Source organism: Mastigoproctus giganteus, chromosome 13 (assembly GCF_048544385.1).
Source record: "Mastigoproctus giganteus isolate SK-2022 chromosome 13, ASM4854438v1, whole genome shotgun sequence".
Classification (NCBI taxonomy): domain Eukaryota; kingdom Metazoa; phylum Arthropoda; class Arachnida; order Uropygi; family Thelyphonidae; genus Mastigoproctus; species Mastigoproctus giganteus.
Genome location: NC_143587.1, coordinates 86,383,537 through 86,411,277, shown reverse-complemented (window position 1 = coordinate 86,411,277; position 27,741 = coordinate 86,383,537). Strand labels below are relative to the sequence as shown.

The 27,741-nt window shown below is 36.6% G+C and overlaps 1 protein-coding gene across 5 annotated transcripts in view; it reads right to left on the bottom strand.

Annotated features, from left to right (window-relative positions):
• Upf2 (UPF2 regulator of nonsense mediated mRNA decay) overlaps positions 1-27,741 on the bottom strand; it is a 695,457-nt gene that overhangs the window by 612,264 nt on the left and 55,452 nt on the right. For all 5 annotated transcript variants that reach the window (XR_016547840.1, XR_016547841.1, XM_090387842.1 and 2 more), the window contains exons 3-4: positions 26,938-27,142; positions 26-120 (exon numbers count right to left, since the gene is read on the bottom strand). Coding sequence is in view for 3 of the 5 variants with exons in the window: in XM_090387842.1 (XP_090243968.1) it covers positions 26-120; positions 26,938-27,142 (300 nt within the window). In the remaining 2 variants the exon portion in view is untranslated. The remainder of the gene's footprint in view (positions 1-25; positions 121-26,937; positions 27,143-27,741) is intronic.

The window sequence follows — 27,741 nt, the reverse complement described above, 5'->3', positions numbered from 1 at the left end:
AACTGGAAAGTGATTATATATTTACTTTTGGATCTTCTTCCATTTTGTCCTCGCATTCCGGAAGTAATCGATTTGTTGATGATACATCCAGAAGAATATCACATTCTCTTAGGTTTTCATCTGTAATATCAAACAGTATTTAAGTATTACATGCATAGTATTTCAAATGAAATATATCAAAATCATTAAAAATCTCATTTTATCAAACAAGTGGTAATCAAGTGGTCATGATTTACCATGCCGACATCAGCTGTGATGTAAACGTTTTGTATATATACATCATGACAGAAACAGCGACCCTGCTTATTACGGTGACCACTTGATTACCTTGGTCACCACTTGATAAGTTACCATGGCATTCCAACTGAAGTTTCCAGAGGTCTATCTCGCTTATTTTTATATTTAGGTTTGTCATCTACACCTTTTTTGTTATATTTGTACTGATATAATTGAATGTGATATTAAAATTGCAAAATATTACCAGTTAACCAATTTTAACATCAGACTTTATGATTTCTAACTTTAAATTTTATCTAAATTGCTTCTTTTGTCAATGGTAAAACTGCTCCCTATCATCAGTTTAGTTTGGAAACCATCAGTATGCTAGAGAAGCACAAAGTGGCTTTTGTTGAGAAATGAGCATCACATGAGGAAGTAAATAATATCAGCTTAAGTTAATTTTAAAAGAACATTGATATAATGTTTTACACTGAATGAAGGACAACAAATTTTCATTTGGGGAAAAAAAAAAAAACTGATCAAGCAAATTTCAAGTTAAAAATTGTAAAACTGAAACAAAATTCAAACACAGCATAAATATGACAAAAAAAAAAAAAAAAAAAAATCTAGAGTGAATCTTCTAAACCCAAAAATAAGAGAGAAAAACCACTGGAACTATAAATTGGAACACCCTGTATACTGTTACATATATATATGAGAGTTATCCCAAAAGTAATGCACACCATGCACATGCTCCTCACTCCATATGCCAGCATGACTGACATTTATCAGGATAACAATTTAAAGTTTAATCTCAACATTAGTGCACTTGAATCAGTTCATGCATTGAACATTTGTGTTGAGGCTTTTAAAAATGGATGGTCATATTGCTTTAGGTCAGATTACAGTTCAGAATTGAAACTTTAAGTGGTCAAAATGTGACACACATTTATGAATTGTTGTGGGAAGAGTGGTGAGTCAACAGAGGGTCATAGCAAAATTTCATGATGGTCTGAAGTGTTGAAGGCAAGCAATGCTCGTGTAGACCAAGAGCATCTAAGGACAACACATCAGCAGTCATTTATTACAGTAAACCCTCAATTTAACGGACCCTGATATAACGGATTTCGGATTTAATGGACTGGACAAATAATAATACAGTAATGTACATATTAATCTCGACCATATTATTTTTTTTAGGTTATACAAAACTTCAGTGTTATTATTAATTAAAAATTAATAATAATTACCTATTTCCATTACTGTTTTGATAATTACCTACTTTTATTTTTAAATTAAATTCAGGAAATTGTTTTTTATTCTTTCTGAAAACGTGTTCAAACTGCTGTTTTCCCAGATTACAGATAACAGCAGGCAGTGACTTGCGAGCTGAACATGACCCAGGACACTAAACTGCAGGTCTACTGACTTGCTCTGTTTCGGTCTCAGTCTGCCTCAAGCTATTGTGAGGTCAGGTTGTATACAGAGTGTTTCTGTGATTTCTGAATTGTGACTTTATTTATTAAATAATTTTGCAATCCTTACAATTTAAAATGGCATCAAGTGATAGAGGAGTTAAAAGAAAGCATGTGAACTTAAATGTGGCACAGAAATTAGAGCTAATTGAGAAATTAGAACAAGGCATCTCAGTAGCACATGTTTGTGAAATTTACGGCGTAAAAAAAAAAACAAACTGTTTCTGATATCCATAAATCAAAGGCCAAATTGCGACGTTTTTTTTTTTTTTAAATACAGTGTTGATAGCTCTAAATGTGGTTCTACAGAGAGGAGTAGAAAACACATGAAAGTTGTGCAAGATAAAAACTTAGTAGCTGTGTATAAGTAGTATGTTCAACAGAGATCTAGTGGTGTTAATGTACGAAATTTTGAGTTGAAATCTGCATGTGAAACTCTTGGAAAACACATGGGACTTAATATTACGGCAAGTGATGGGTGGCTGTGGTGTTTTAGAAAAAAGGCATTTTCATGTGAACAAGAAAACCTGTGGTGAATCTTTACGTGCAGACACTTCACAAGTTGAGCCATTTAGAAAATTTATAAATGAACTTATTAAATCTGAGGGCCTTATTTTATCACAGATTTACAATGCTGATGAAACTGGCATCTTCTATCATGCGGTTCCTGAAAATACGCTGGCCTGCAAACATGAACACAGCACTCTTGGTCGCAAGTTAAGTAAGGAGCAACTTTCTGCCTTACTTTGTGCAAGTGCTAATGGCTTGCATCACCTGATGCAAGGTGGTAAGGAAATCAAAGAAACCATGCACTCTTAAAGACATTATGAATCAGTTGCCTGTTATTTACACCAGCTCAAAGAATGCGTGGTTTACTTCAGAGATTTTTTTTCTGACTGGGTCTTCAACCACTTTGTCCCTGATGTGAGGAGCTTCCAGACAGATGTCCTGAAAATTTTCCTCAATTAAAGGCATTGTTGCTTCTTGACAACACCCCTGCTCACCCTAGTGCTAAGTTAGTAAGGATGGCAGAATTAAATGTCTTTTTTTGCCTCCTAATGGACAAGGGAATAGTTGCAGCCTGCAAGAGGCTGTATAAGAAGAACTTTTTGGAAGAAGTAATGGTTGCGTTGGAGGATGAAGAAAATGCAGAAGACACACGAGGAGCCAGGACACTTCAGAATCTACGAGCATACAACATTAAGTCTGCGCTCTTTAACTTTGCAGCTGCTTGGAAGGAGATGAAGACTATGACTTTGGTAAATGGTTAGAAGTTGTTGTTGTACAACATTGAACCAAATTTGGATTTTGAAAGATTTTTAAAGAATTTGAGACAAATGACTTTCAGCGCACCCTTGTAAATGCTGGCAACCAGGAAACAACTGAAGATGATGTTCTGAAATGGCTTGAAAATGATTAGAGTGATCCTGGCTACCAAGTCCTCACTGTAGAAGAAATTGTGGATGAGGTTCAATATGGCAAGGCAGGGGAAGAAGAAGAAGATATTGAGGAAGAGAAAATTACACCAGCACAGCCTACACTGTCTGAAATGAGAAATCTTATGGACATCGCCATCCACTACATAGGGACATCTTCTGACCCTGAAACTGTCCCTTACTATGAACACTTTTGGCAGTTCAGGGCAATCATTATTAAGAAACAACATAAGAGTGGCAACCAACTGAAGCTGGATGCTTTCTTTAAGCAAACTTCACTGACTCCCACTCCTATTTCACCTCCAACTGCTTGTACATCTCAACCACCTACAAGCAAACAGATGACACCAGTGCCTCCGTTTGTGGACATTTCAGAAGAATCTGAAGCTGAGGATTCCCCTTCACCTCTGTCTTCAGATACGGAATAACGACTGCTGTACTACTACCACTATGGTCACAGCAAAATACTCTTCAACTACACTGTCAAAAAGGTGAGTAAATATTAAATATTCTTTATAATAAGTTAATAATTTATACCAAATACTGAACTTCACCATGATATTACTCTAATAAATATTTGAATATTAAATTAAGCTATCAGATATAGAGAATAACAGCTCTATAACGGGTAAGATTCAACTTTTGTTATGACAGCATGAAAACCAAAACAGTTATCTGAAGAGGAATTCTGCTTATTACACTGTGCATATGATAAATAGCGCTAAGCTTGTGATTGCTTTCATGATTAAAAAATCATAAAATCAAAAAAGGTCAATACAATAAAATGTATATTATTCAATTAACCAAAATTTGCAAAACAATGAACAACTAGCCACATATAGTATTCTAAAACAGAAAAAAAAAAACAAAAAACAATACTCCTGATAGCTTATATCTGTAGTGTCCATGAATCTTCCATGACTTTCCTTGCTGATAATAAACTGCTTTAAAAATTAAAAGCAGTTTATGTTCAACATGTTTGGTAGAATCATGGATGCAAGCTATTGGGAGCATTATTTTAGTTTTGAAATACTATATGTGGCTATCTGTTTATCGCATTTACAAATTTTGATTAATTGAATAATATAATTTAAGTAACAAAAAATCATAAAAGCAATCACGAACACAATACAATTTATAAATTTGTGCTATATAATGAAAGAAGAATACCTCTACAGATAACTGTTTTGTTTTCATGCTATCATAACAAAAATTGAATCTTGCCAGTTACAGTGCTATTCTTCTTCATCACATATCAGAGCTTTACTTAGCGCACACTGATTATTGTTGCATTTTGTGTTCACAAACTTGTATAATTTTTTCAAGTAAAAGTTTTGGAAGTGCATTCTTGAAGGGTGAAAAAAAAAAAAAAATATATATATATATAAGTTAGTAGAAGTGAAAGGCAATGTGCTAATGTTATGGTACTAGTAACGCTAAGTATGGAGAACAAAGCGCAAACTGAACAGCAATCGCTATCATGGTGAACAAAGCAGGGTGCTAAGATAAAAGAGAAGTAATAAGAATTAATAAGAGTAACTTAGTGCCATTCATCCTGTGACCTCAGTGCCTTTTTCTCAGTATTATCAAATATAAAAAATTGATTAACTGCTACTGATATCAATAATATCGTGGCTAAGTGATATTACATAACTGTTAGGCTTGTACATATGTATAGACAATACTCCTAGCCTCTTTGGGGTCTTACAAGCGTAGAAAACCTGTACCCCCCCAACTGGTTTTCTACAGAAGTATTCATTTATCATTTATATATTATTATTTTATCTATTTATTTATCTACTTTTTATTTTTTTATCTTCATATACAATACATAAATACCTGAAGGATGCTCACAGAACTATGTTCAGGGTCCTACTATAGGAATGGGTATAGCAACCCCGAACTGCCCTAGCACCATCTTTTTGTCTTCAGTACTCTTTATGCTCTCCTACTCCTATATTTTTATTTCTCGTGAGCCATTAGTTTACTGAACGTAATACCCGAGATGCTCCTTTTCTGCTTCAAACACTTTCTTCGCCTATACAAAGTTCAGCGACTTTTTACCGCTACTTTGCTAGCCTATTATTCCTTTCTATCCTGGGATGCATTCCTTCACCCGTTTAACCTTAAAAGGGTAACCCCTTTTACATTCGTAATAAATTGGTTTAATTAATTTTAATTTACTGTTTAAATTTACTACTTTGCTAATTTAAAGTATTTTAATAAGCTCCAACTTGCAACACATGGGGTAACTAGCTCAACTTATTTAATTAATTTATTTAATTTTAAATTTTCCTGATTTCTTACACCAGGGGTTGCCAGTTTATACCATATACCGTAGCCCACATTCAGTTTAAACCTTTTATTTCTCCACAGCAGTACAGATCGCCAAAACCCACACGACCCTAGTAAATAATCCTATTTCTTGCTATTTAAATCCTGTTTTAAAAAAAAAAATTTTTTTTAACTAACTTTACCTACTTTTCACGTTGTTGTTTGTTTGGTTTTCAGGAGCATTAGCAACTAAGGCCATATTGCTCTGGGATATGCGGCGGTCATTCCCTGACCTTTCCGCATCCTCCGTATTTGGTGGTGACGGTCTCGAACCCCGGTCTAATCAAGAAGCGTGTGCCACACACTGCTGCTCCTTCCCACCTGGCTACGGATGGGCCTTACTACTTTTCACGTACACCATGTGCGGCATGTATTTCATGTCAGACAGAGGCTTTACCCACTTATTGCCACATCCTCCTTTGATTTGGGGGCTGGCCCTTGAAAAAGGTGCTGAGGTCACAGGACGAATGGCACTAGATTATTCTTATTAATTCTTATTACTTCTCCTTTATCTTAGCACCCTTCTTTGTTCACCATGATATCGATTTCTGTTCTGTTTGCTCTGTTAGCATTACTAGTACTGTAACATTAGCACACTGCCTTTCATGACTACTAACTTAGGTAGCAATTATGGTCGTTGGGTACATTCTGCATATAGCAGTGTCCCAGGTCCATATTTTATTACTATTTTTATTATTAATATCTTAAACTGTTGCTTCCTTTAAAACATATATATATATACATACATATATATTTGTGTGTGTGTGTGTGTGTGTATATATATATATATATTTGTATATATATATATATATATATATACATATATATATATATATATAACCATACAAATAAATTAGAATGAGAGTTAAAATAAAAAAATAATAAAATAAAATAAAATAATGCCAGCAGTATGGCAAGACAAGATATACATATACAGGTGACCCCCACTTAACGCTGATAATTCGTTCCGGAAAAACAGAGCGCTAAGTGAATCCATGCTAAGCGACCGCTACATTCCCATAAGGTAACATATGTATTTGTGAGTTGCGATCGGGGCCACAGGATATTTCCTAATCAATAATAAACGGTGGCGAAAAGATGCACAAATGTCGGTCAAAATATTTAATATTCAAATATTTGAACATATAAATATTCTGCATTACATATGTATATAATTATATGGTAACTACTTAAGTATCAAAATTAAACTTAAAATTCCAATTAAAATCATGAATTTAATTGATCTAAATTGATTTAATTTAATTGATGAATTTAATCATTAAAATATGTCGATTTTGGGTTGAACTTTGGCCCTCTTCCAAATAAACTAAAAAGGGTATTAATTTTAAATCCCCCGCAGCGTTACCACTCAACAATAAAGTCAACAGATCCTTCGCTGCTTTGAAACCTGGCATGTTTTTTTCTTCTTTCAATATGAAACTTCTTTTAGGCATTCGTTTCCACAAAAGTCCTGCTTCATCTATGTTAAAAACTTGTTTGTTTGTTTGTTTGTTATTTGGTTTTTAGGAGCATTAGCAACTAAGGCCATATTGCTCCGGGATATGCGGTGGTCATTCCCTGACCTTTCCGCATCCTCCGTATTTGGTGGTGACGGGCTCGAACCCCAATCTAATCAAGAAGCGTGTGCTACGCACTGCTGCTCCTTCCCACCTGGCTATGGAGGTGCCTCTGTTAAAAACTTGTTGAGAAGTATAACACACAATACCCCTCTTCAATAATTTTAACAAGTTCTTTTTTGAAAGTTTCGGCTCCTTGATCTGCACTTGCGGCTTCTCCCTGGATTTTAAATCTATTCGATCAGCCCTTACTAGTTTTAAATGGTTCCAATTTTTTTTTTTTTTTTTTTAGGTGAGTTTTCTTCAGATCATCATATAGGCTAATCTCTCTCTCTTTTTTTAAAATTTTTATTAACTCTTCGAAAATGTAACTGCGTTGGTTGCATTAATTATGATACAATGTTCAAGTAAACCGTCCATTACGCACGATATCTACTGTTATTGTTATTTTTTGGTTTTTAGGAGCATTAGCAACTAAGGCCATATTGCTCTGGGAATATGCGGTGGTTATTCCCTTGACCTTTCCACATCCTCCGCATTTGGTGGTGACGGGCTCAAACCCCGGTCTAATCAAGAAGGGTATGCTACACACTACTGCTCCTTCCCACCTGGCTACGGAGGCGTCGCACAATGTCTAATACTGTACTGAGTGATGACTAGACTTCGGATAAATGCATATAATGCAAATATTACAAGCAATATACTTGATAATTTTTTAAAATGTTGATCTCGGAACTACGTAACAAGTCACTGTACTGCAATTAAATTAGCGTGCGAGAAAATTTCACTGAGCGTGGGAAACGTTTTAACCGTATTTTTATATTCATTTTCAAGCTATCGACTCCATCAAATGAAACGATTTCGTTAAATATGCCAAAAATGCAATCTGTAAAAGAGCGTTCTAGTGATCTGTGACAGAGTTATAGTCAGATACGGGTTATAATATAAGAACAGCGTTATAGCAAAGCAGCGTAAAGCAAACTGCGTTATAACGGGGGGGCCTGCTGTATATGTATATCTGCGATGATTTGTCCAGCGATCGAAATGCAGTGATTCTCTGACCATTATTGGCCTTGTGGTCCTCTGTCGAGATGGGGCATAATGCAGTCAGTCTATTTTTGTTTTGTTTCATTGTAATGGTTTACATCTCTGTTGGTGATATTTCACATAAATTTGGACCTGGTGCCCGTCAGAGGGGGTGCTGTTAAATTTCTATTTAATTGGCTTTCAAAATTCAATGAATTATTATTCTTATATTTAGATTTTCTAAATTATTTCAGAGAGTTTCTGCTGCAATATTTTCACTCTTGTTATCTCCACTCTCTTTCCTCCTTGTTTGGTTTGATTTAATTTAGGTTTAATTTCGACTATTTTCGCTCTTGTCTTGCCATACTGCTGGTATTATTTTATTATTTTAACTCTCATTCTAATTTATTTGTATGGTTATATTTCAAGCATCATGTAGCGGAATATGCTTTTTGCTGCCTCTGATGTATGCTGTACCTTTTTATTTTATTTTTATTATGAAAGATTCCGTTTCCAACTATTTTAAACGTTATTCAAATATATGTATAATTATATATATATATACATATATATATATATATATATATATATACACACACACACACACACACACACACATATATATGCATTAACTCTTTGCGTTAATTTATTTTAATTAATTAATTATTTTTTAAGGGATCACATATGGGTCACCATATAAATACTCACTAGAGGGATTATTATTTCATGATGACTAGTTGTTACATTATGTCCTGGATATGGTAGATATGCCTTATACTTTACATTTATTCTTATTTTAATTATTAAATTACGTTCTCTGTCGGGTCAACGATGTTCAATATATGCTTACATTTATACTATCTTTCTTTAGATAGTAAAAAAATTTTAACTACCTTTAATTGGTTTAGATTCAAATTACTTAATCTCTGAATTTTTTATATATCTTAGCAGATATTGATCATTACAGAAAGAGAGAACTCGTTGATTTTTGCCTTCAATCTGGGTGGTTAGCCCAAGTTGAAGTCATCTAGATTGTGGGTAGACAATGGGGGCTCACATCTGGTGAGTATGGGCTTGGCAAACCCAGGGTCCTGAGCTGGATATCATCATTCTTCTCTTTTTTGGTGATGCCTCTCTCTCTCTCTCTCTCTCTCTCTCTCTCTCTCTCTCTCTCTCACACACACACACACGGGGTAACTCGGGAATTTTTTTTTTTTTTGGCTGGTGCAGCATAAGCCTCAGGCTTCCTTGTACCATATTGCTAATAATAATAATAATAATAATAAGTTTTATGTATGTATGTATATATGTATATATATTTTTTTTATATCCCTTATGTTTCTTTAAATCTAGCTCGGTATTGTCTGCTTGAATTATCTTCTATATTATTATCTTCAATATTATACAAAACATTTTACACACACACACACACACACACACACACACACACACACACACACACACACACACACACACACACACACACACACACACACACACACACACACACACACACACACGTGTTCAAAGGAAGTGCATCACCTAGGAATTTCACATTTCTAACCCTTTTTCGCAATGGTATATTACATTAACGACTAGCATCACAAAGAGAAATATAAACAAAAGATATTTATTAATAGTTAAGGCAAAGCTAAGTAATATTTGACAGGTGCTCTCAAAATATTCCAAAATAAGCATTTGCAACCTTTATACAACCGTTTCGGTAAACACAACAATTCTGGCTGAAATGTTATGAGAAGCCCTCGATTTGCTTCAGTTTATCATTTTAAATGGAACACAAAATGAAAAGTTCACCAGGTGCAAACTAATATTTAGTTTAACCGCCTCTGGCCCTGATGACAGCAGCACACTGTCGAGGCATTGACAAGATCAATTTCTGAAGATAATCAACTGATAGTTCATAGTTCCAAATATGAATTATGGCTTCCTGAAGTTCACGAAGGGTCTTTGGTTTCTTTCTGGAACTGTAGATTCCATATTATGCCAACAGTTCCCCATAGGAATCAGGTCCGAGCTGTTTCCTGGCCAGCTAAGAGTGGTACTGGACTGTTCTTCCAACCATTTTTTCACCTGAAACAAACGTAAACACATTACTTTACTGTTGAACCTCTAATGCATAAATGAAGCTAAAGTAATTACAGAAGTGCCTACACCCAATGACAAGGAGCAGAGTCATTGTAAGATGCAGTTACTTGGCAGGTTGAAATGGTTGGCAGCAATTTGCCTTCCAATATAGCCAGGTATCCATTGGCATTTACAGAACCTTTTATAAACTGCAGGTGACCCACTCCACGATACGAAATGCACCCCCATATCATTTGGCTGGTAGGGAATTTCACTGTAAACACCATACAGCCTGGATGGTATTCTTCACCACATCTACGGCGAATTGTTTGTCTCCCATTACAACCATGCAGGGTGAATTTCTTCTCATCTGAGAAAATAACTGACTTCCACTGCTCGGGGGCTGCTTGACATGCTCCTTACACCAAATTAATCAGGCCCTTTTCATATTTTGTGTGAGCAGGGGCTTCTTCTTAGGATGACGGGCTACAAGTCCATTTTTGAAGTGGCTTCTTCTGACTGTTACTGCACTTGCTACCACTCTTGTATGTTCTTCCCATTCTCTTTTCAGTTCACACGAAGAAGATTTATGGTTTTTAAGGTGCTTTTATAATGCGGTCCTGTTGTGGAATGGAGACTCGTTTGTGTCCGGTTCCTTTTTTCCTATCAGCAGAACTAGTATTCTTGAGTTTGGAAAAAAATCTACTCACTGTCAACTGATTACAAGACACTCTATAAGCAATATGACAGGAAGAACATCCTTCCGCACATAACGTGCCATCCTGACACAAACAAGGAATGACTGCAACTCTTGCAGAGCGTGCTTATATAGCTGAAAGTAACAGCTGATGCAATATTACGTCATCACCTATGTGTGTCAACCTTATCTGATGTAATCTGTAAGAAATATTGCCATATACTTACGTTATTCGGATGACAATTACAATTTTAAGGGGTGATGCACTTTCTTTGAACACCAGTGTGTGTGTGTGTGTGTGTGTGTGTGTGTGTGTATATATATATAACAGTTGAAGCAAAATAAGCAGAAAAAAGGAAAATAACAAAAGTTATAATATGTCTAATGCTCTAAAACGCGTAGTGCAGCAGTAAAGCAAATGGATATAAATAATGTGTGGTTTGTAGAATAAAAGTATCTGTGAAAATTGATATGAAAAGTCCACAAGGTGCCAGAACTAAGAGAAGTTTAAGAGATAGTAGAAAGTGGAAGTGAAGTAGTGGTTAAATAGGTGACATAATTTGAAAAACCTAGTGCAAAAATGACCTGGGACTGAAGGGGAAAAAAAAAAAAAAAAAAAAAAAAAGGAATATACAAGTAAATAAATAAATAACATTATATTCAGATATGGGAGAGCGATTTTAGCAAGAGGTCGAATCAGGGGAGGGCAAATATGCATAATCTGAATATAGTAGATGAAAATATGATACATAGCCAGGAAATTCATCGCGGACAACTCCTGACCATGTATCAGGCACTGCATTTCCAAACTTGTCTGTAGTATTAGAAAAAGGGGAGCAAATATGCAGCCTTTTATCTTAATACTAGTAGACAAGGTAGTCGCTACGCAGGGTAAAACATATAAATTAAAATAAATACAAATTTACAAAAGTGTAATGTGGAATATAATACAAATGTATGTGAAGTGCATGAAAAAGTATAGACAAGCAAATTCAGGCCATCTTTCCGAAATATTTTTTTCAACAATAGAGGTCATCCCTATCTGTTTCTCTAAATCTTTAAAAACTCGGTGACTTGTCATTTTCTCCCTTTTGATTCCTGGCTGTGTACGTCGCTCCTCCGCTCTACTTAATGACTTCAGGTAACTTTTAGGTTTGGTTTCGATTTCCCTTCTTCTCTACAAGCCTATGGTATTAACACCCATTTTTACTAACGCTTGCTTATACCAGAACCCTTTAAGGTTGGGCCTTATGCATCCAGTAAGTTCAGTAATTTTAATGACTTTTCTACACTTTTTTTCTTTATACTGTCTTTTTCTATTTTTTTTCCCATTCGTAAAACTATTAGTGCAATACAAGGGTGATACGAACGCTCCGGCTATCCTAAATCCTATCGCTATTTTTGCCTTCTTTTGAACATCTTTTCTCCCCTTCCCCTCCCCTAGAATTCACCATTACCTATACCATTTGCTTGTCTATACTTTTCCATGCACTTCATATACATTTGTATATGAAATGCATGAAATTATTCCATACTACACTTTTTTTTTTTTTTTTTTTGTTAGTTGTTGGCGCATTGGCTTCTGTGGCCATAATGCACCTCCCAAACTTTTTGCATTTTACTTTGATCCAAGCCCGAGGCGGGATTCGAACCCACAACCTTTGGGTTGCCAGGCAAGCACTTTACCCACCTGGCTATCCCAATCGGCCTACACTTTTGTAAATTTGCATATATTTATATTTATTTTAATTTACATGTTTTACACTATATAACTGCATAGGACTACCTTTTCTACTAGTATTACGATAAAAGGCTGCATATTTGCTCCCCTTTTTCAAATACTACAGACAAGTTTGGAAACGCAGTGCCTGATACATGGTCAGGAGTAGTCCCCTGGCTATGTATCACATTTTCATCTACTATATTCAGATTACGCATATTTGCCATCCCCTGATTCAACCTCTTGCTAAAATCACCCTCCCATATCTGAATATAGCGTTATTTATTTATTTACTTGTATATTCCTTTTTTCTTTTTTTTTCCCCCTCAGTCCCAGTTCATTTTTGCACTAGGTTTTTCAAATTCTTTCACCTGTTTAACCACTATTTCACTTCCACTTTCTACTATCTCTTAAACTTCTCTTAGTTCTGGCACCTTGTGGACTTTTCATTTCCATTTTCACAGACACTTTATTTATTCTACAAACCACATATTATATAATATATCGTATATATATATATGTGGAGAGTATAAAGGTAGGTAGATAATGTCAAAGTGCTAATGGAACTGAAATTGTAATTACAGAGAACAAAGAAGAAAGATAATAATAATAAGTAATTAGAAGAACTTAATACTGTGTGTCCTATGATTTCAGCACCTTCATCTGGGGCCAGCTGCCAAAATCAAAGGAAAAAAACGGCAGGAAGTACAGGCTCTGTTTCTGATATGAAATATATGCAGTGTGTGGTGCACTTGAAAATCAGTATTGAAGATAAGGGTTAAAATTTAAATTTAAGTCATAAGGCTTACATATATCTCATGGCTGACCCGACAGAGGCAGAATGCAAAGATTATTTACCACATGCTGCATATATTTCATGTCAGAAACAGAGGCTGTACTTCTTTCCGTTTTTTCCTTTGATTTCAGCGGCTGGTCCCAGATGAAGGTGCTGAAATCATAGGACACACAACGTTAAGTACTTCTAATTACTTATTATTATTATTTTTCTCTTCTTTGTTCTCCATAATTACAATTTCAGTTCCGTTAGCATTTTGACATTATCTACTACCTTTATACTTTATACTTTATATACTATACTATTATACTTTATACTCACTTATATAACCATATAGTCGTTGGGTTCTTTCTGCTTAAATTTAGCAGTGTCCCTGGTCCACATACCATTAATTAATTAATTAATAATATTTTATACTGTTAAATTCTTATAAAAAATTACATATATAATACTAATGTTAAATAAACAGCATTATTAAGTGCATAACTACCTTATTTCAAAAATACAAAAAAAAAATTTTTTTTAATAATGATTATACTTTTTAATCATTATTAAAAAAAAGTGCTGTGTTGGCCAGCATCAGTTAAAAAAAAAAAAAGAAAAAAAAACAGCAGTACCCATTTCCTCTGTCTCATCACTTACTGGCCAACACAGCATTTTTTTTTTCTCTATACTATCAGAGAAACAATTGCAGAATCTAAAGGAAATTGATTCATTGATCCTCAAAATATCAAAATTGAAATATATACTGAAATTTTAGTAACCTAGTGGACAACCAATATCAAATATCATGTAATAACACGTGCTATCTTAAAACTGAATCTTATTTGTTTAAAATATTTCGATCAAACATATAATGAACTACATATATACTCTTTCCTTAGAACTGTTTGCCACTCATAGAATTTGCTTAGTCCATTTCGGTTTCCTTCTTAATAAACCACAGTAATCTCCCATCGTGGCACTATACCAGTGACCTTGGTACCACTTTTTCATTGTGAATATGTCCCAATGAAAGTGTTCACCTTGCTCACCCCTTACATTTCCCAAATTTTTTGGAGGAAAAGACTGAGATGGGAATAAAGAAAAAAAAAAAATTTTAAAGATTTTCAGTAACCATTATCTTAGCATTAGTAGAGGCATATGATGCAAGAAAGCAAGCTTATGCAGCATCACCCAAAAAAAAAAAATCCTTCCATTTCACCCCTCCATTCATTCCAAATGCCTGTCCAGCTCAGTCTTAAATTTATTTAGGCTATCAACTTCCACAGTAAAATATGGAAATCTGTTCCACCAATCAACTACCCACTGGCTAAAGGCAAATTTCCACACATCTATTCTACAACTGTCTTTCCTCAATTTGAATCTATGCTCCCTCAAGTTCTTAATCTAAGAGGAAGAATCCCATCAGCATTCAGCTTGCTCATCCCATTCAAGGCCTTACACACCTCACAGGTGCCTACTCTCCAGGTACTGCAGTTTGCAGAACGTAAGCCTTTCTTGGTAAGAGCACCCCTTTGTTCCCGTCACCAATTGTGTTGTCCGTCTTTGTACTCGTTCTAGCAACTCTACATCCTTCCTAAAATGAGGCCTCCAGACCTGTACACAGTACTTTAGGTGTGGTCTGACCATTGCCTTGTATAACGGGATAATCACCTCACTGTCTCTGCTAGCAAAATTCCTATATCTTTGACAAGACTCTATGACCTGCCGGGGCAGCCCGTCTCCACTGCTCAGCGAACTTCATATTGGAACTGCACAATTACCCCCACAGGTCTTTTTCACTTTCCACTTCCCTGAGTGTAGTACCACACAGTTATTATTATTATTATTATTATTATTATTAATACCCATATGGCGCAAGGAAGCCTGAGGCTTATGCTGCACCAGGGGGAAAAAAAAATTTCCAAGTTACCCTGAGAGAGAGAGAGAGAGAGAGAGAGAGAGAGAGAGAGAGAGAGAGAGAGAGAGAGTCAAAAGTAGAAGGGAATCACCAAGAAAGAGAAGAATGATGATATCCAGCTCAGGACCCTGGGTGTGCCAAGCCCATACTCACCAGATGTGAGCCCCCGGGGTTGGTACATTTCTCTTGGGTTATTGCTACCCACACGAAGTACTTTGCATTTGTCAATGTTAAACTTCAGTTGTCACTTCTCAGCCCATTTGCCCAACTTATCTAGATCCAGTTGGAGTAGCATACTGTCTTTACTGTCGTTAACAACCCTGCCAACCTTTGTATCATCAGCAAACATGGACTTTAAATCTGATATACCTTCATCAATATTATTGATAAATATACAAAACAACAATGGGCCCAAACTAACACCAAACCCTGGGAAACTCCACTAATAACATTTATTACCACTCTCTGTTGTCTCCCACTCAACCATCCCTTTATCCATTGTAGCAACTTACCCTTAATGCCATGCCTCTCCAATTTGTACAGCAGTCTTTCAAGTGCATCAGTATCAAAAGCTTTCCTGAAATCCAAATATATGATATCAAAATTATTTTTGAATCCAATCAAATTAGTCAGACAAGACATCCCTTTAACAAACCCATGCTGTGTCTTAACTATTACTGCAGTCTTGTCTAGACGATCCTGCAATGCTTCTTTAACCAGTGATGCCATTATTTTCCCAGGAACACAAGTTAAACTAACAGGTCTATAGTTACATGTATCACCTTTGGTGTCCCCTTTGTGAATTGGTGATACAGTTGCACATCTCTAGTCCATGGGGACCTCCCCTGAGTCCAAGGAAGCTCTCATAATTATGGCTAATGGTTTGCTTACTTCATTTGCTGCCTCGTTTAATATAACTGGATAGATCCCGTCCACCAAAGGTGCCTTTTTTATGTTTAACTTCAACAATTTATCCTCCATTTTGCTCTCCGTTATTACAAAATCACTTAGCTCCCTGTAAGAGTTTGATAAACTTCTGGAACTCCCCTCATTGAATAACTCCTCATGTGTGAATGTAGATGCAAAATACTCATTCAGTTTATCAGATACCTGAGCATGATCCTCAACAGTCAACCCATCTATGTTAAGTGGGCCAATCTGATTCAACCCTTTCCTTCTCGAGTTTACATAAGTAAAGAACTCTTTGCTGATTTTCTTTGCATCCTTGGCCAAAGATTTCTCGTAATCTGCCTTTTCCTGCCTAACCTCCTTTGTGACTTGATTACAGACTAGCTTATATCTGCCATAGGCTTCTGTGTCGGCTGATACTTTATATGCATCCTATACATTTTTCTTCTCTGCCACAAGCCTCATTAATTCATCTGACATCCATTTAGGCCTAAACCTTGAACAGCATTTCTTAGTTGGAATGAAAAGCCCAGAAGCCTCCAAAATTAAGTCCCTGAAGGCTTCCCATTTAGAATTCAAGGATGGTAACTTCATGAGTTGATCCCACTGTACAGAATTTAAAAACTGTCTGAGACCCCTGTAGTCACCTTTACGAAAGCAAAAGCCCTTCCCTTTAGGCAGAATTTAAAAACTGTCTGAGACCCCTGTAGTCACCTTTACGAAAGCAAAAGCCCTTCCCTTTAGGCAGAATTTAAAAACTGTCTGAGACCCCTGTAGTCACCTTTACGAAAGCAAAAGCCCTTCCCTTTAGCCTTGATGGTAGTGTTACATCTTTCAGTAATTCCCACATCAGTACATTGTGATCACTGTGACCCAGTGGTTCCTTTATCCGCAAATTCTTGATGCATGAATAATCACTGATGATAATCAGATCAAGAGTATTACTCTCTCTGGTTGCCTCTCGAATATGTTGCTGTAGAAAAGTCATCCAATAAATCCACAAAAGTCCTGCTAGTGGAAGAGTGACCACCCACAAGTTCCGGTCAATATCTGTAAAGTTAAAATTCCCCATTATAAGACATTCTGATTTACTGGCACACTCTATTTCTCTGCACAACTGCTCATTACACTCATCAGATTCATTAGGCCTATAACACACACCTACTCTCATTTTTCCTTTCCCAGTGCTTATGTCACACCAAACAGATTCAACATCGCATTATCCACCAACATCAATTGGATGCACTTCCTTAGATTTAATGTTTCTTAACTAACAGCATAACCCTTCTTCCTTTCCTGTCCTGTCTATCCTTTCTGTACACATTGGAGGCTTGAAGTGGTGGAACCCATGTTTATACTCTAGAGCTAAGTTCCGATCAACCCTTCCCTATCTCTTCCATCATGCAGTATGATTGATGACTTTTGAGGTTATGATGAAGATCGTGGCGAGATCCAATATTCCTTACATTTCAAGGGTACAGCCCTAACACGGTGTTTGCAGGCTGGCCGCTAGTTAGTACACCAGCCGAACCTATCAGTAACTCTCTAGGAGGCTTCCGGATCAGGTAGTGTAAAATCTTGCTACCTCTACTCTGCCAGATAGTGACTGGAGGGAGTCCGAGTAGTTTGTATGCGGGGAGCATTGTCGAGGCCACGTTATGTCAAGGATCTGGGTATATTCTTACCATATGTATCTGAGTGGAATATCTAGGTATAAGAATTGATGATAGATTATCGTTTTTCCCACATTTAAATTACTTACACGAAAAAATTAAAAAATTTAGTGCAGCAATAATTCGATTAACACGGTCAGATTGGGGGTTGAAAAGGAAAGTTTTAAATTTATACTACAAGGCAGTCTTCTTACCCATAGTTGCGTACGGAGCATCAGTGTGGTACTTCAGAGTTACTAACGTTAAATTTAAACAGAAATTGTTATCGATTCAGTGCTCAATGCTTTATGTTATTTCTAATTTGTGCAGAACAGTCTCAACGAATGCTATGCAGGTTTTGGCCGGGCATTTGCCTCTAGATTTGTACATTGTGTATCGGGCCCTTTGTTATTACTTAAAAAAGAGGCATAGTGGTGTCTTTCATGAATATTACATCTGATGTCACTATAGAGATAGCTAAAGCTAAGAAAAATGTTCTAACACAGTTGATTGGTATGTGGCAACAGAGATGGGATCTTAGTGCAACTGGGGAGGTGACTACATTGTTTATTCCAACAGTTAAATTTACTTATGATAGTAACAACAAATGGTTTTTTCCTTCTATGGTAACATCGTTTATTTTAACTGGCCATGGCTCATTAAATTTTAAACTACATTACTTTGGTCTAGTCAGCTCTCCTTTATGCACTTGCGGTCAACCTGAGACTTGGAGTCATTTATTATATGATTGTAGTTTGTATGTTGAACATAGAGAAAGGCTAAAAGTGAAGATTGGTAATTTAGTTAGAGGCTGTGAAAGAGACCTTATTGCTAATCAGGATAAATTTCAAGCACTGCAAGAGTTCTGTGTAACTGTTTTTCAACGGAGAAGACATTGGAATAATCTAATGATTACTAATTAAGATTTGGTTATATACATTTTGATTATTTGTGTTTTTTTTTTTTTCCTTTTAGTTTGTTTATATTATGTGTGTGTATATATGTATTTTATTTATTTATTTATTTATTTATTTATTTGCTGGCTCTCAGGTGTGGGAAGCGTGGGAGCGGGATTGCTGGCACCCACCGGTATAGCACTACTTCCGGTGGGTGCAGGATTTTTGTGCATGAGGCACTTAAAATAGAAGAACAGGCCCAGCACCAAGTGAATATGGGCAGCCATTACGGTCTATTCGCCAACGGGGAGCGGCTGTGCAGGTGACAGCTTCTCCCTGATGGCGAAGAGACCTTCCATACAGGTCTATTTTGCAGAGGTTCTGCACAAAGTCAACTTTATCAGGTGGAGATAGACGGAAGTCTAGGTGCCACCTAAGACATAATAATAATAATAATAATAATAAATATCGGTAACTCTCTAGGAGGCTTCCGGATCAGCTAGTGTAAAATCTTGCTACCTCTACTCTGCCAGATAGTGACTGGAGGGAGTCCGAGTAGTGTGTATGCGGGGAGCATTGTCGAGGCCACGTTATGTCAAGGATCTGGGTATATTCTTACCATATGTACGCCATATGCAAAAATTTCATTACTTCATACAGCATGTCCCACCCACTTTTTCTTACTATTGAATACACCATGAACTGTCAAACTAACAGAGCAAGCTTATCTGCAAAAAGATCTAAACCTCCCAAGCACTTCCTAATTCATTTCACAAATATACGTGGTCTCAATTCTAATCTCAACGATGTCCATTTCCGCTTGCAGTCTGCCAAACCCCATGTTCTTTTTCTGACAGAATCTCAGTTATTGGTTGATTCAACTACTACTCATCTCAGATGCTCAAATTATTCTCTGTATGATTCCTTTCGCCTCAAAGGTTGTACTTGTGCATATGTCCATTCTGATATTACCTGTCAGAGACTTGGCAATTTGCAATCTCCTCTTTTCGATCTTCTCTGGCTTAAAATCTCTCTACCTCATTGTGTCAAATTCATCTGTTTTCTCTACCATTCTCCCAATTTCACTAATCACTTGGAAGTCTTTGACTTCTTCTCTTTGCAACTTGACTTTCTCCAGTCCAACTTTCCTAACAGTGAGGTAATTTTCCTTGGTGATTTTAATGTTCACAACTCCAGCTGGCTTCAGTTTTCTAGTCACACCGACCCAGCTGGTCGAGATGCTGAGGCTTTTGCAATTACTAATGACCTTGCACAGATTGTTCATTTACCTACAAGAATACCGGACAATCCTAATCATACAGCCAATACGCTTGATCTTTTTCTCACAAACAATCCTTCTAAGTACACGGTCGAAGTGAGAGGTCCTTAAGGCACTTCAGATCACAACTTGGTGATTGTCTCTTCTCCAATGGAACCTTTATCTCATGGCTATTCCCAACCTCGTGTTGTTACAAGAATGCAAAATGGGATGACCTGCGAGACTTCTTTTCTTCTTTTCCTTAGTCAGATTACTGTTTCAAAACTTCTGATGTCAACATTTGCTCAGATCGTGTCAGTGAAATTATTCTTGCAGGAATGGAATCCTTTATCCCACACTCCACTTTAAAATTTCGTCCTTTATCTAAACCTTGGTTTTCCAATAAATGTGCTAAGGCTGTTCAAGAGAAGAATGTTGTATATCGTAATTGGCTTGTTTCTAATTCTCCAGTTTCATTTTCTGCCTACACCAAAGCTCGCAACAATTGTAAAGCAGTTATTAATCAGTCCAAACTAGAGTTTGAACAGGCTAAGAGTAGAAAACATGCTTCTTGCCCTAATGGTAGCCGAGCATTCTGGTCTCTTGCCAAAGCCATTGGCCGCAACTTTTGCCCATCTCTGCTCCCACCTCTGTCCAAACCAGATGGTTCTGTTGTCACTTTATCCTTGGCTGAAGTGACAACAGATGGTTCTGTTGTCACTTCAGCCAAGGATAAAGCTGACCTGCTAGCATCCCATTTTTCTTCCAACTCATGTATTAATGATCTTGGTAAAACACCTCCTACCATTCCCAACACACTCCATTCAATGCCTCCTGTTGTCTTCCGTCAAAAGGAGGTCAGAAGGATTTTGACGAATCTTGCGCTAAGAAAGCTCCAGGTCCCGATGGTATTTCTCCACTTGTTTGCAAAACCTGTGCTCCTGAACTTACTCCTATTTTTGCCGAATTTTTTCACTTTCTTATTCCAAAGGTGTTTTTCCTTCTACTTGGAAATTTGCTCATATCCAGCCAGTTCCTAAAAAGGGTGACAAATCCCTCCCATCCAATTATCATCCCATTGCAATTACTTCTACTCTTTCTAAAGTAATGGAGAAATCAATTAACCGCCAAATTTTAAACTACCTAGAAACCTCTCGTCTGATCAACAATCGCCAGTATGGATTCAGTCAGTCGATCCACTGGTGATATTCTGGCTTATGTTACCCACTAATGAAAAGGTTCGGTGAAACACAAGTAGTTGCTCTTGACATCTCAAAAACTTTCGATCGTGTGTGGCATAAAGGTCTTCTAAACAAGCTTCCATCTTATGGTTTGCAAACTGTTTTTTGTAATTGGTTTTCTGTCTGATCGCTCACTGAGGGTAATGGTACATGGCTCTTTGTCTTCTAACTTCTCCACTAATGCCGGTGTCCCCAAGGTTCAGTTCTTTCCCCCACTCTTTTCCTCTTGTATATTAATGACCTTCTTCCATTGACTGGAAATCCTATCCATAGTTTTGCTGATGATAGCACATTGCATTCCACTTTCCATTTTGAGAAACCTTGTCCTGCTCAATCAGCTTCAATTTCTCGAAAATCTGCTACCAATTTCTTAAACGCCGATCTTCAGATAATTCTCCAGTGGGGCAAAGACAACTTAGTTGATTTCAACCCTTCTAAAACTCAGTCTTGTCTTATATCTCGCAAAAAGAATTCTTCTGCTCCTATGCTTATCTTTAGTGACACTCCGATTTCTAGGGAAAATGATATATCTCTTTTTGGGATTACCCTGACTTCTAATCTCTCTTGGCACAAGCACATTACAAATATTGCTTCCTCTGCATCTAAAAAACTTGGTTTTCTTTTTCGCTCTTGGCGTTACTTTTCTTCCAAACAGCTGCTCACTCTGTATAAATCGCAAATCCGCCCTGCCATGGAATATTGTTCCCACATCTGGGGTGGTGCCCCCAAAACCTCTCTCAAGCTTCTTGATTCCATTCAGAAGAGGGCAGTTAGGTTAATTTATGATTCATCTCTAACAGAGTCTCTCCACTCGCTCTCTCATAGACGTACTGTTTCTGCTGCATGCCTCTTCTACAGATACTTCCATGGGCACTGTTCTTCTGAATTGGCTTCTATAATTCCCGCTCTCTTTCAAAACAGTCCGAACACGTGCTGCCACCAGCCAACATGCATTTACTGTCCAACTTCAAACTCACAGAACCAACTTTTCATCTTCCTTGTTTATTCATTCAACTGCCGTTTTCTGGAACAACCTTCCTTCATGCGTATTTCCTGAAAATTACAATCTACAGAAGTTCAAGTCAAACGTCAACAAATATCTTCTTTCATCTTCTCAACCTCCACCCAAGCACAGTACTAAAGGTTCTAATATCTCTCGTGTTTGGGGTTTACAAAAAAAAAAAAAAAAAAAAAACCATTGTACTCCCCAAATTTTGATTCTGCACTGCTTATGTTTGTGTAACACCACGTCTCTGATATCCCAACAATATCTGCCTTTGATGTCCTGACTAGCACTTCAAGCTCATCAAATTTATTAACTACACTCCTGGCACTGGTATACATGCACTTGTTTCTACTCTTAGTCACCCTAACACAGCCACTATGACTATTTACTTGTTCCACTATGACTCCCAGCAGTCCTAGAAATCTCCACTGCCTTGCTTTTCAGGCTGCTGCTCATTCTAATAGAAGCTGTGCAAGAATCACTTTTGCCTCTGCCTGCAGCCACTGTTAACCTTTTTGTCTGTGTATCCCCCAAGCTAGCAGTTTTCCACCCTCGATGGCATCAGCAAATATTCTTGCACCCTTTCTATTTAAGTGTACCCCATCCCTGTAGAAGCAGTCTCTCCTGTTACAAGCACAGACCAGGCTGAAAAAATTCTACCCCTTCAATCTCTCCAGGGCCGAACTGATTGACAAGGCACTCATCATATACTCCCTCCTATCGTGTCTGGGCAGAATTGCAGACACTTTCACATTCAACCCTAACTCGTGACTTTTTTTCAACATTGACCTGTACTTGTTGAGTAAATCTGCAGATTTCTTACTCTTAATGTCATTAGTTCCAACGTGTACAACAATATCACCTTTTGTGCCCTTAAAAGATGATATCTGCTCTACAACGTCATCAACTTTTCCCCTGGCAGACATGACCTGGTCGTTAGCACAGCTCAGAGGGAGATTAATGTTCTACAATAAACATAACACTTCATAACAATTCTAAAAATTCATCATACATGATGAATTGATATTAGGGGCATTTTTTGTGGGAAGTTCCAGAACTTTGTTTAAACAATGTGAAAAACCATTATAATGAAATAAATGCTATATATTAGTGACACGTAATTTTCAAATAATAGAATACTATGCTTTTCATTCCATAAAGTATTATGTAATTTATAAATAATAAAAGACAATAATAAAAAAAATAAGAGATTTGATTGTTTTCTTTTATAGCACCTATACCATTGAAAGAATGATTTCAAATTTAGGTAAAATTACATTCAGACCTGCTCAAGGTTTGGGTGAATAACTGTTCTAGTGCATCGGCTTCTGTGGCCATATTGAACCTCCCAAAGTTTTTGCATTTTCTACTCTGATCCAAGCCCAAGGCAGGATTTGAACCCAATTCATTTCATGTGTGTCAAATATTTTATTCAACCCAGACCAGAAAACTTGAAGCCAATTCCTTAATTAGAGATCAATAACAAAATTTTAACTTTAATGACAAAGCTCTAGTTTCACTGTGTTCGTTAAAAAAAAGGATGAAGAAAAACTGATAGGTTGGTGTAAAAAAAAAAAAAATAAATAAAAAGAAAAAATTCTCTATCAGAAATAAGGAGAATGGGTAGCCATGTATAATAACTTATAATTTATATTTAACATATATAAACTACTATTATATAAGTTATAGATGAGGTCAGATGAACAAAGCACACTTTTGTATTGAAATACCTACAGTAAAGGCAAGCTGTGTTAATTTAACATAGTAGTAGTTGACGCATGTAATGCAAGAAAACAAGTGTATGAGATTATGTAGCATCAGCCAAAAAAAAAAAAAAAAAAAAAATTTCACACATCCATTCCCTCTAAAAATTTATCCAGTTCCTCCTTGAATTTATTTTAGCTATCAACTTCCACAATGGCAGTTGGAAGTTTGTTCCAGCAATCAACTACCCGCTGGCTAAAGGCAAATTTCTAAACCTCTATTATACAATTGTCTTTCTTCAATTTTAATTTGTGCCTCCTCGGGTTCGTAATCTGAGCAACAGGAAGAATCCCATCAGAATTGAGCCTGCTCAACCCAAGGATGCTCTCATAATTATGGATAAGGGTTTGCTTACTACCTTTGCCGCCTCCTTTAATATAACTAGATAGATTCCATCCACCACAGGTGCCTTTCTTATGTTTAACTTCAACAATTTCTCCTCCACTTTGCTCTCAGTTATTACAAAATCATTACGCTCTCTATTATAATTTAATAAGATGTTGTCCACTTCCCTAAAGTTTGTCAGCTACCAGAGCAGGATCATCATCAGGTCTTATACACCTCAATCATATCACCTCACAGGTACCTGGTCTCCAGTTGTTGAAATTTGGAGAACTTAAGCCATTCTTGGTAAGACGACCCGACCCCTTCGTCCCCCTTAATCTTGCTGCCCTTCTCTGTACTCGCTCAAGCAACTCTACATCCTTCCTAAAATCAGGCCTCCAGACCTGCACGCAGTACTCAAGGCGTGGCCTGACCATTGCCTTATACAAAGGGATAATCACCTCCTTTTCCCTACTAACAAAATACCTGTATATCATTGTAAATATCCCAAAACTTGCCCTGGCAGCCTGTCTGCACTGCTCAGAAAACTTCATATCTGATTGCACAATTACTTCCATGTCTTTTTCATTTTCTACCATCCTAAGTGTAGTATACCACACAGTTGGTATATTTTTCTGGGGCTACTTCTACTCTTTTTGCATTACTTTGCATTTGTCAATGTTAAATTTCAGTTGCCACTTCTAAGCCCATATATCCAACTTTTCTAGATCCTGTTGCAGTAGCATACTGCCATTACTGTCATTAACAACCCTGCCAATCTTTGTATCATCTGTATACATGGCCATTAAGCCTGATATACCTTCATCAATATCATTGATACATATACAAAACAAAAGTGGGCCCAACACTGAACCCTGGGGGAATCCACTAATAACATTAATCCACAAAGAGTTCACTGATTACCACTCTGTCTTTTCCCACTCAATCACCCTTTTATCCATTGTAGCAGCTTACTCTTAATACCATACTGCTCCAATTTGTACAGTAGTTTTCCAGGTTCAACAGTATCAAAAGCTTTCCTGAAATTCAAGTATAGGATATCAAAATTATGAGACAAGGCTTTCCCTTAACAAACCTGTGTCAGAATTATTACTGCAGTCTTGCCTAAATGATCTTGTAATGCTTCTTTAAACCAGTGACTCCATTATTTTCCCTGGAACAGAAATTAAACTAACAGGTCTATAGTTACTTGTATCACCCTTTGTGAATTGGGGATACATTTGGACATCTCCAGTCCGTGGGAACTTCCCCTGAGTCCAAGGATGGTCTCATAATTATGGATAAGGGTTTGCTTACTACCTTTGCCGCCTCCTTTAATATAACTAGATAGATTCCATCCACCCTAGGTGCCTTTCTTATGTTTAACTTCAACAATTTCTCCTCCACTTTGCTCTCAGTTATTACAAAATCATTAAGCTCTCTATTATAATTTAATAAGATGTTGTCCACTTCCCTAAAGAATTCCCCATGTGTGAATGTAGATGCAAAATACTCATTCAGTTTGTCAGCTACCAGAGCAGGATCATCATCAGTCGAACCATCGATATGATGTGGACCATCTCATTCATCCCTTTCCTTCTAGAGTTTATAGAAGTAAAGAACTCTTTGCTGTTTTTCTTAGCATCCTTTGCCAAAGATTTCTTTGCGATTCATAATCTGCCTTTGTCTGCCTAATCTCCTTTGCGACTTGATTACAGACCAGCTTATATCTTCCATAGGCTTCTGTGTTGCCTGATAATTTATATGCACCCATGCATTTTCTTCTCTGCAATGAGTCCCATTAGTTCATCTGACATCCATTCACACCAAAACCTTGAACAGATTTCTGAATTGGTATGAAAAGCCTAGAAACCACCACGATTAATTCCTTGAATGCTTTCCCATTTTAAATTTGCTGTTGGTAACATCATCAGTTGGTCCCACTGTATAGAGTTTAAAAACAGTCTGAGACCATTGATGTTTTGACCAGCACCTCAAATTCGTCATATTTATTTAAAAAAGTCCTAGCATTGTTGTACATACATTAATAAGAACATGCCTGTTCTTATTCATAGCTTCCCTAACACAGCTCATATATTTACTCGTTCTGCTATGACTCCCAGCAGTCTCTGAAATCTCCAGAGACTGCTGGGAGATTTCAACGTGTGCCAACGTGTACGATATCACCTTTGTGTCCTTAAAAGTTGATATCTGCTCTACATCATCAACATTTGCCCCTGGCATTCATACCCTGGTCCTATTCCGTCTATCTTTTTTACACAATATATTACCTGTCTCCCTGACAATAGATTCACCAACAATAACTAATTTCTGTGGGATCAGTGCAATCTGTCTTGGAGATTGCCACTGTGTTGCCTGATGCACAAGATTGAGCTCTGGCATTGAGTTGGGCAGCTGAGAGCTTGATGGATCCCCCACTTTAATACCTTTGAGGCCATCTACCCAACTCTTCAAACTCTCAAAAGATGAGGGGTCAGATGAACAAAGCACACTTTTGCTATGGAAATACCTACAGCAAAAGCAAGCTATTTTAATCTAACATAGTAAAAATGACACAGGAAATATCAATAAATACAAAAAAGAGACTCAAATTAATACCTTCTTGATTAATATCTTGATCATCACTATTACTCTGATCTTCATGGTATTCATCATCTTGTTCTTTTACATTTGATATACTATACTGCATTTCTGGTTGGGCAAACTGAAATTCTTTCTGTGGTAATAACTGCCTTCGTCCTCTTTCCTCTCGTTCTCGTCTCCAGCTTTTTCCTTTGGTCTCCGATTTTTTTTCTGCCATGTTCTGAAAAATGTTAACAAAGTATGAAATAGCATTCATAATATAAAAATATTTGCAACTCGTCTTGGTCTTCTGATTTCCTAATACAGTAGAACCCTAATTTGGACCAGAGAGAAGGGGATGGTCTGGTCTGAATTATATTTATACATAAATTTTATATAGATATTTTCAACTTACAGTTCATGAAAATAAGTAAATTTATTCACAATTCAGCAATATATATATATATATTTATATTAATTTAGATGGATTACATCAGATATGAAAAAAAAAAAAAAAGATAACTTTATGAAAATATTTATATTTAAAACAAAATGGAATACAAAGAGTAAAAATCAAACAGAACACAACACAATACATTTTAAACAATGAACTTGAATTATGTTAAACAATACTAACTATAAATTTAATGAAATGTACATTATCTGTTCCCAATTGTATTGTCTTTTATAAAGAAAGCAGTTCTGTTGAGTAAAGATCCTCTTGTACTGCTGTTATAGTCATTCTTCATTTCTCTTAAAGTGTAGAAACATATTTCATATTCTTTGTCAAAATTAGCAAGTTTAATAAGAGCATTAAGGCAACTTCTGCCTTCACATAAT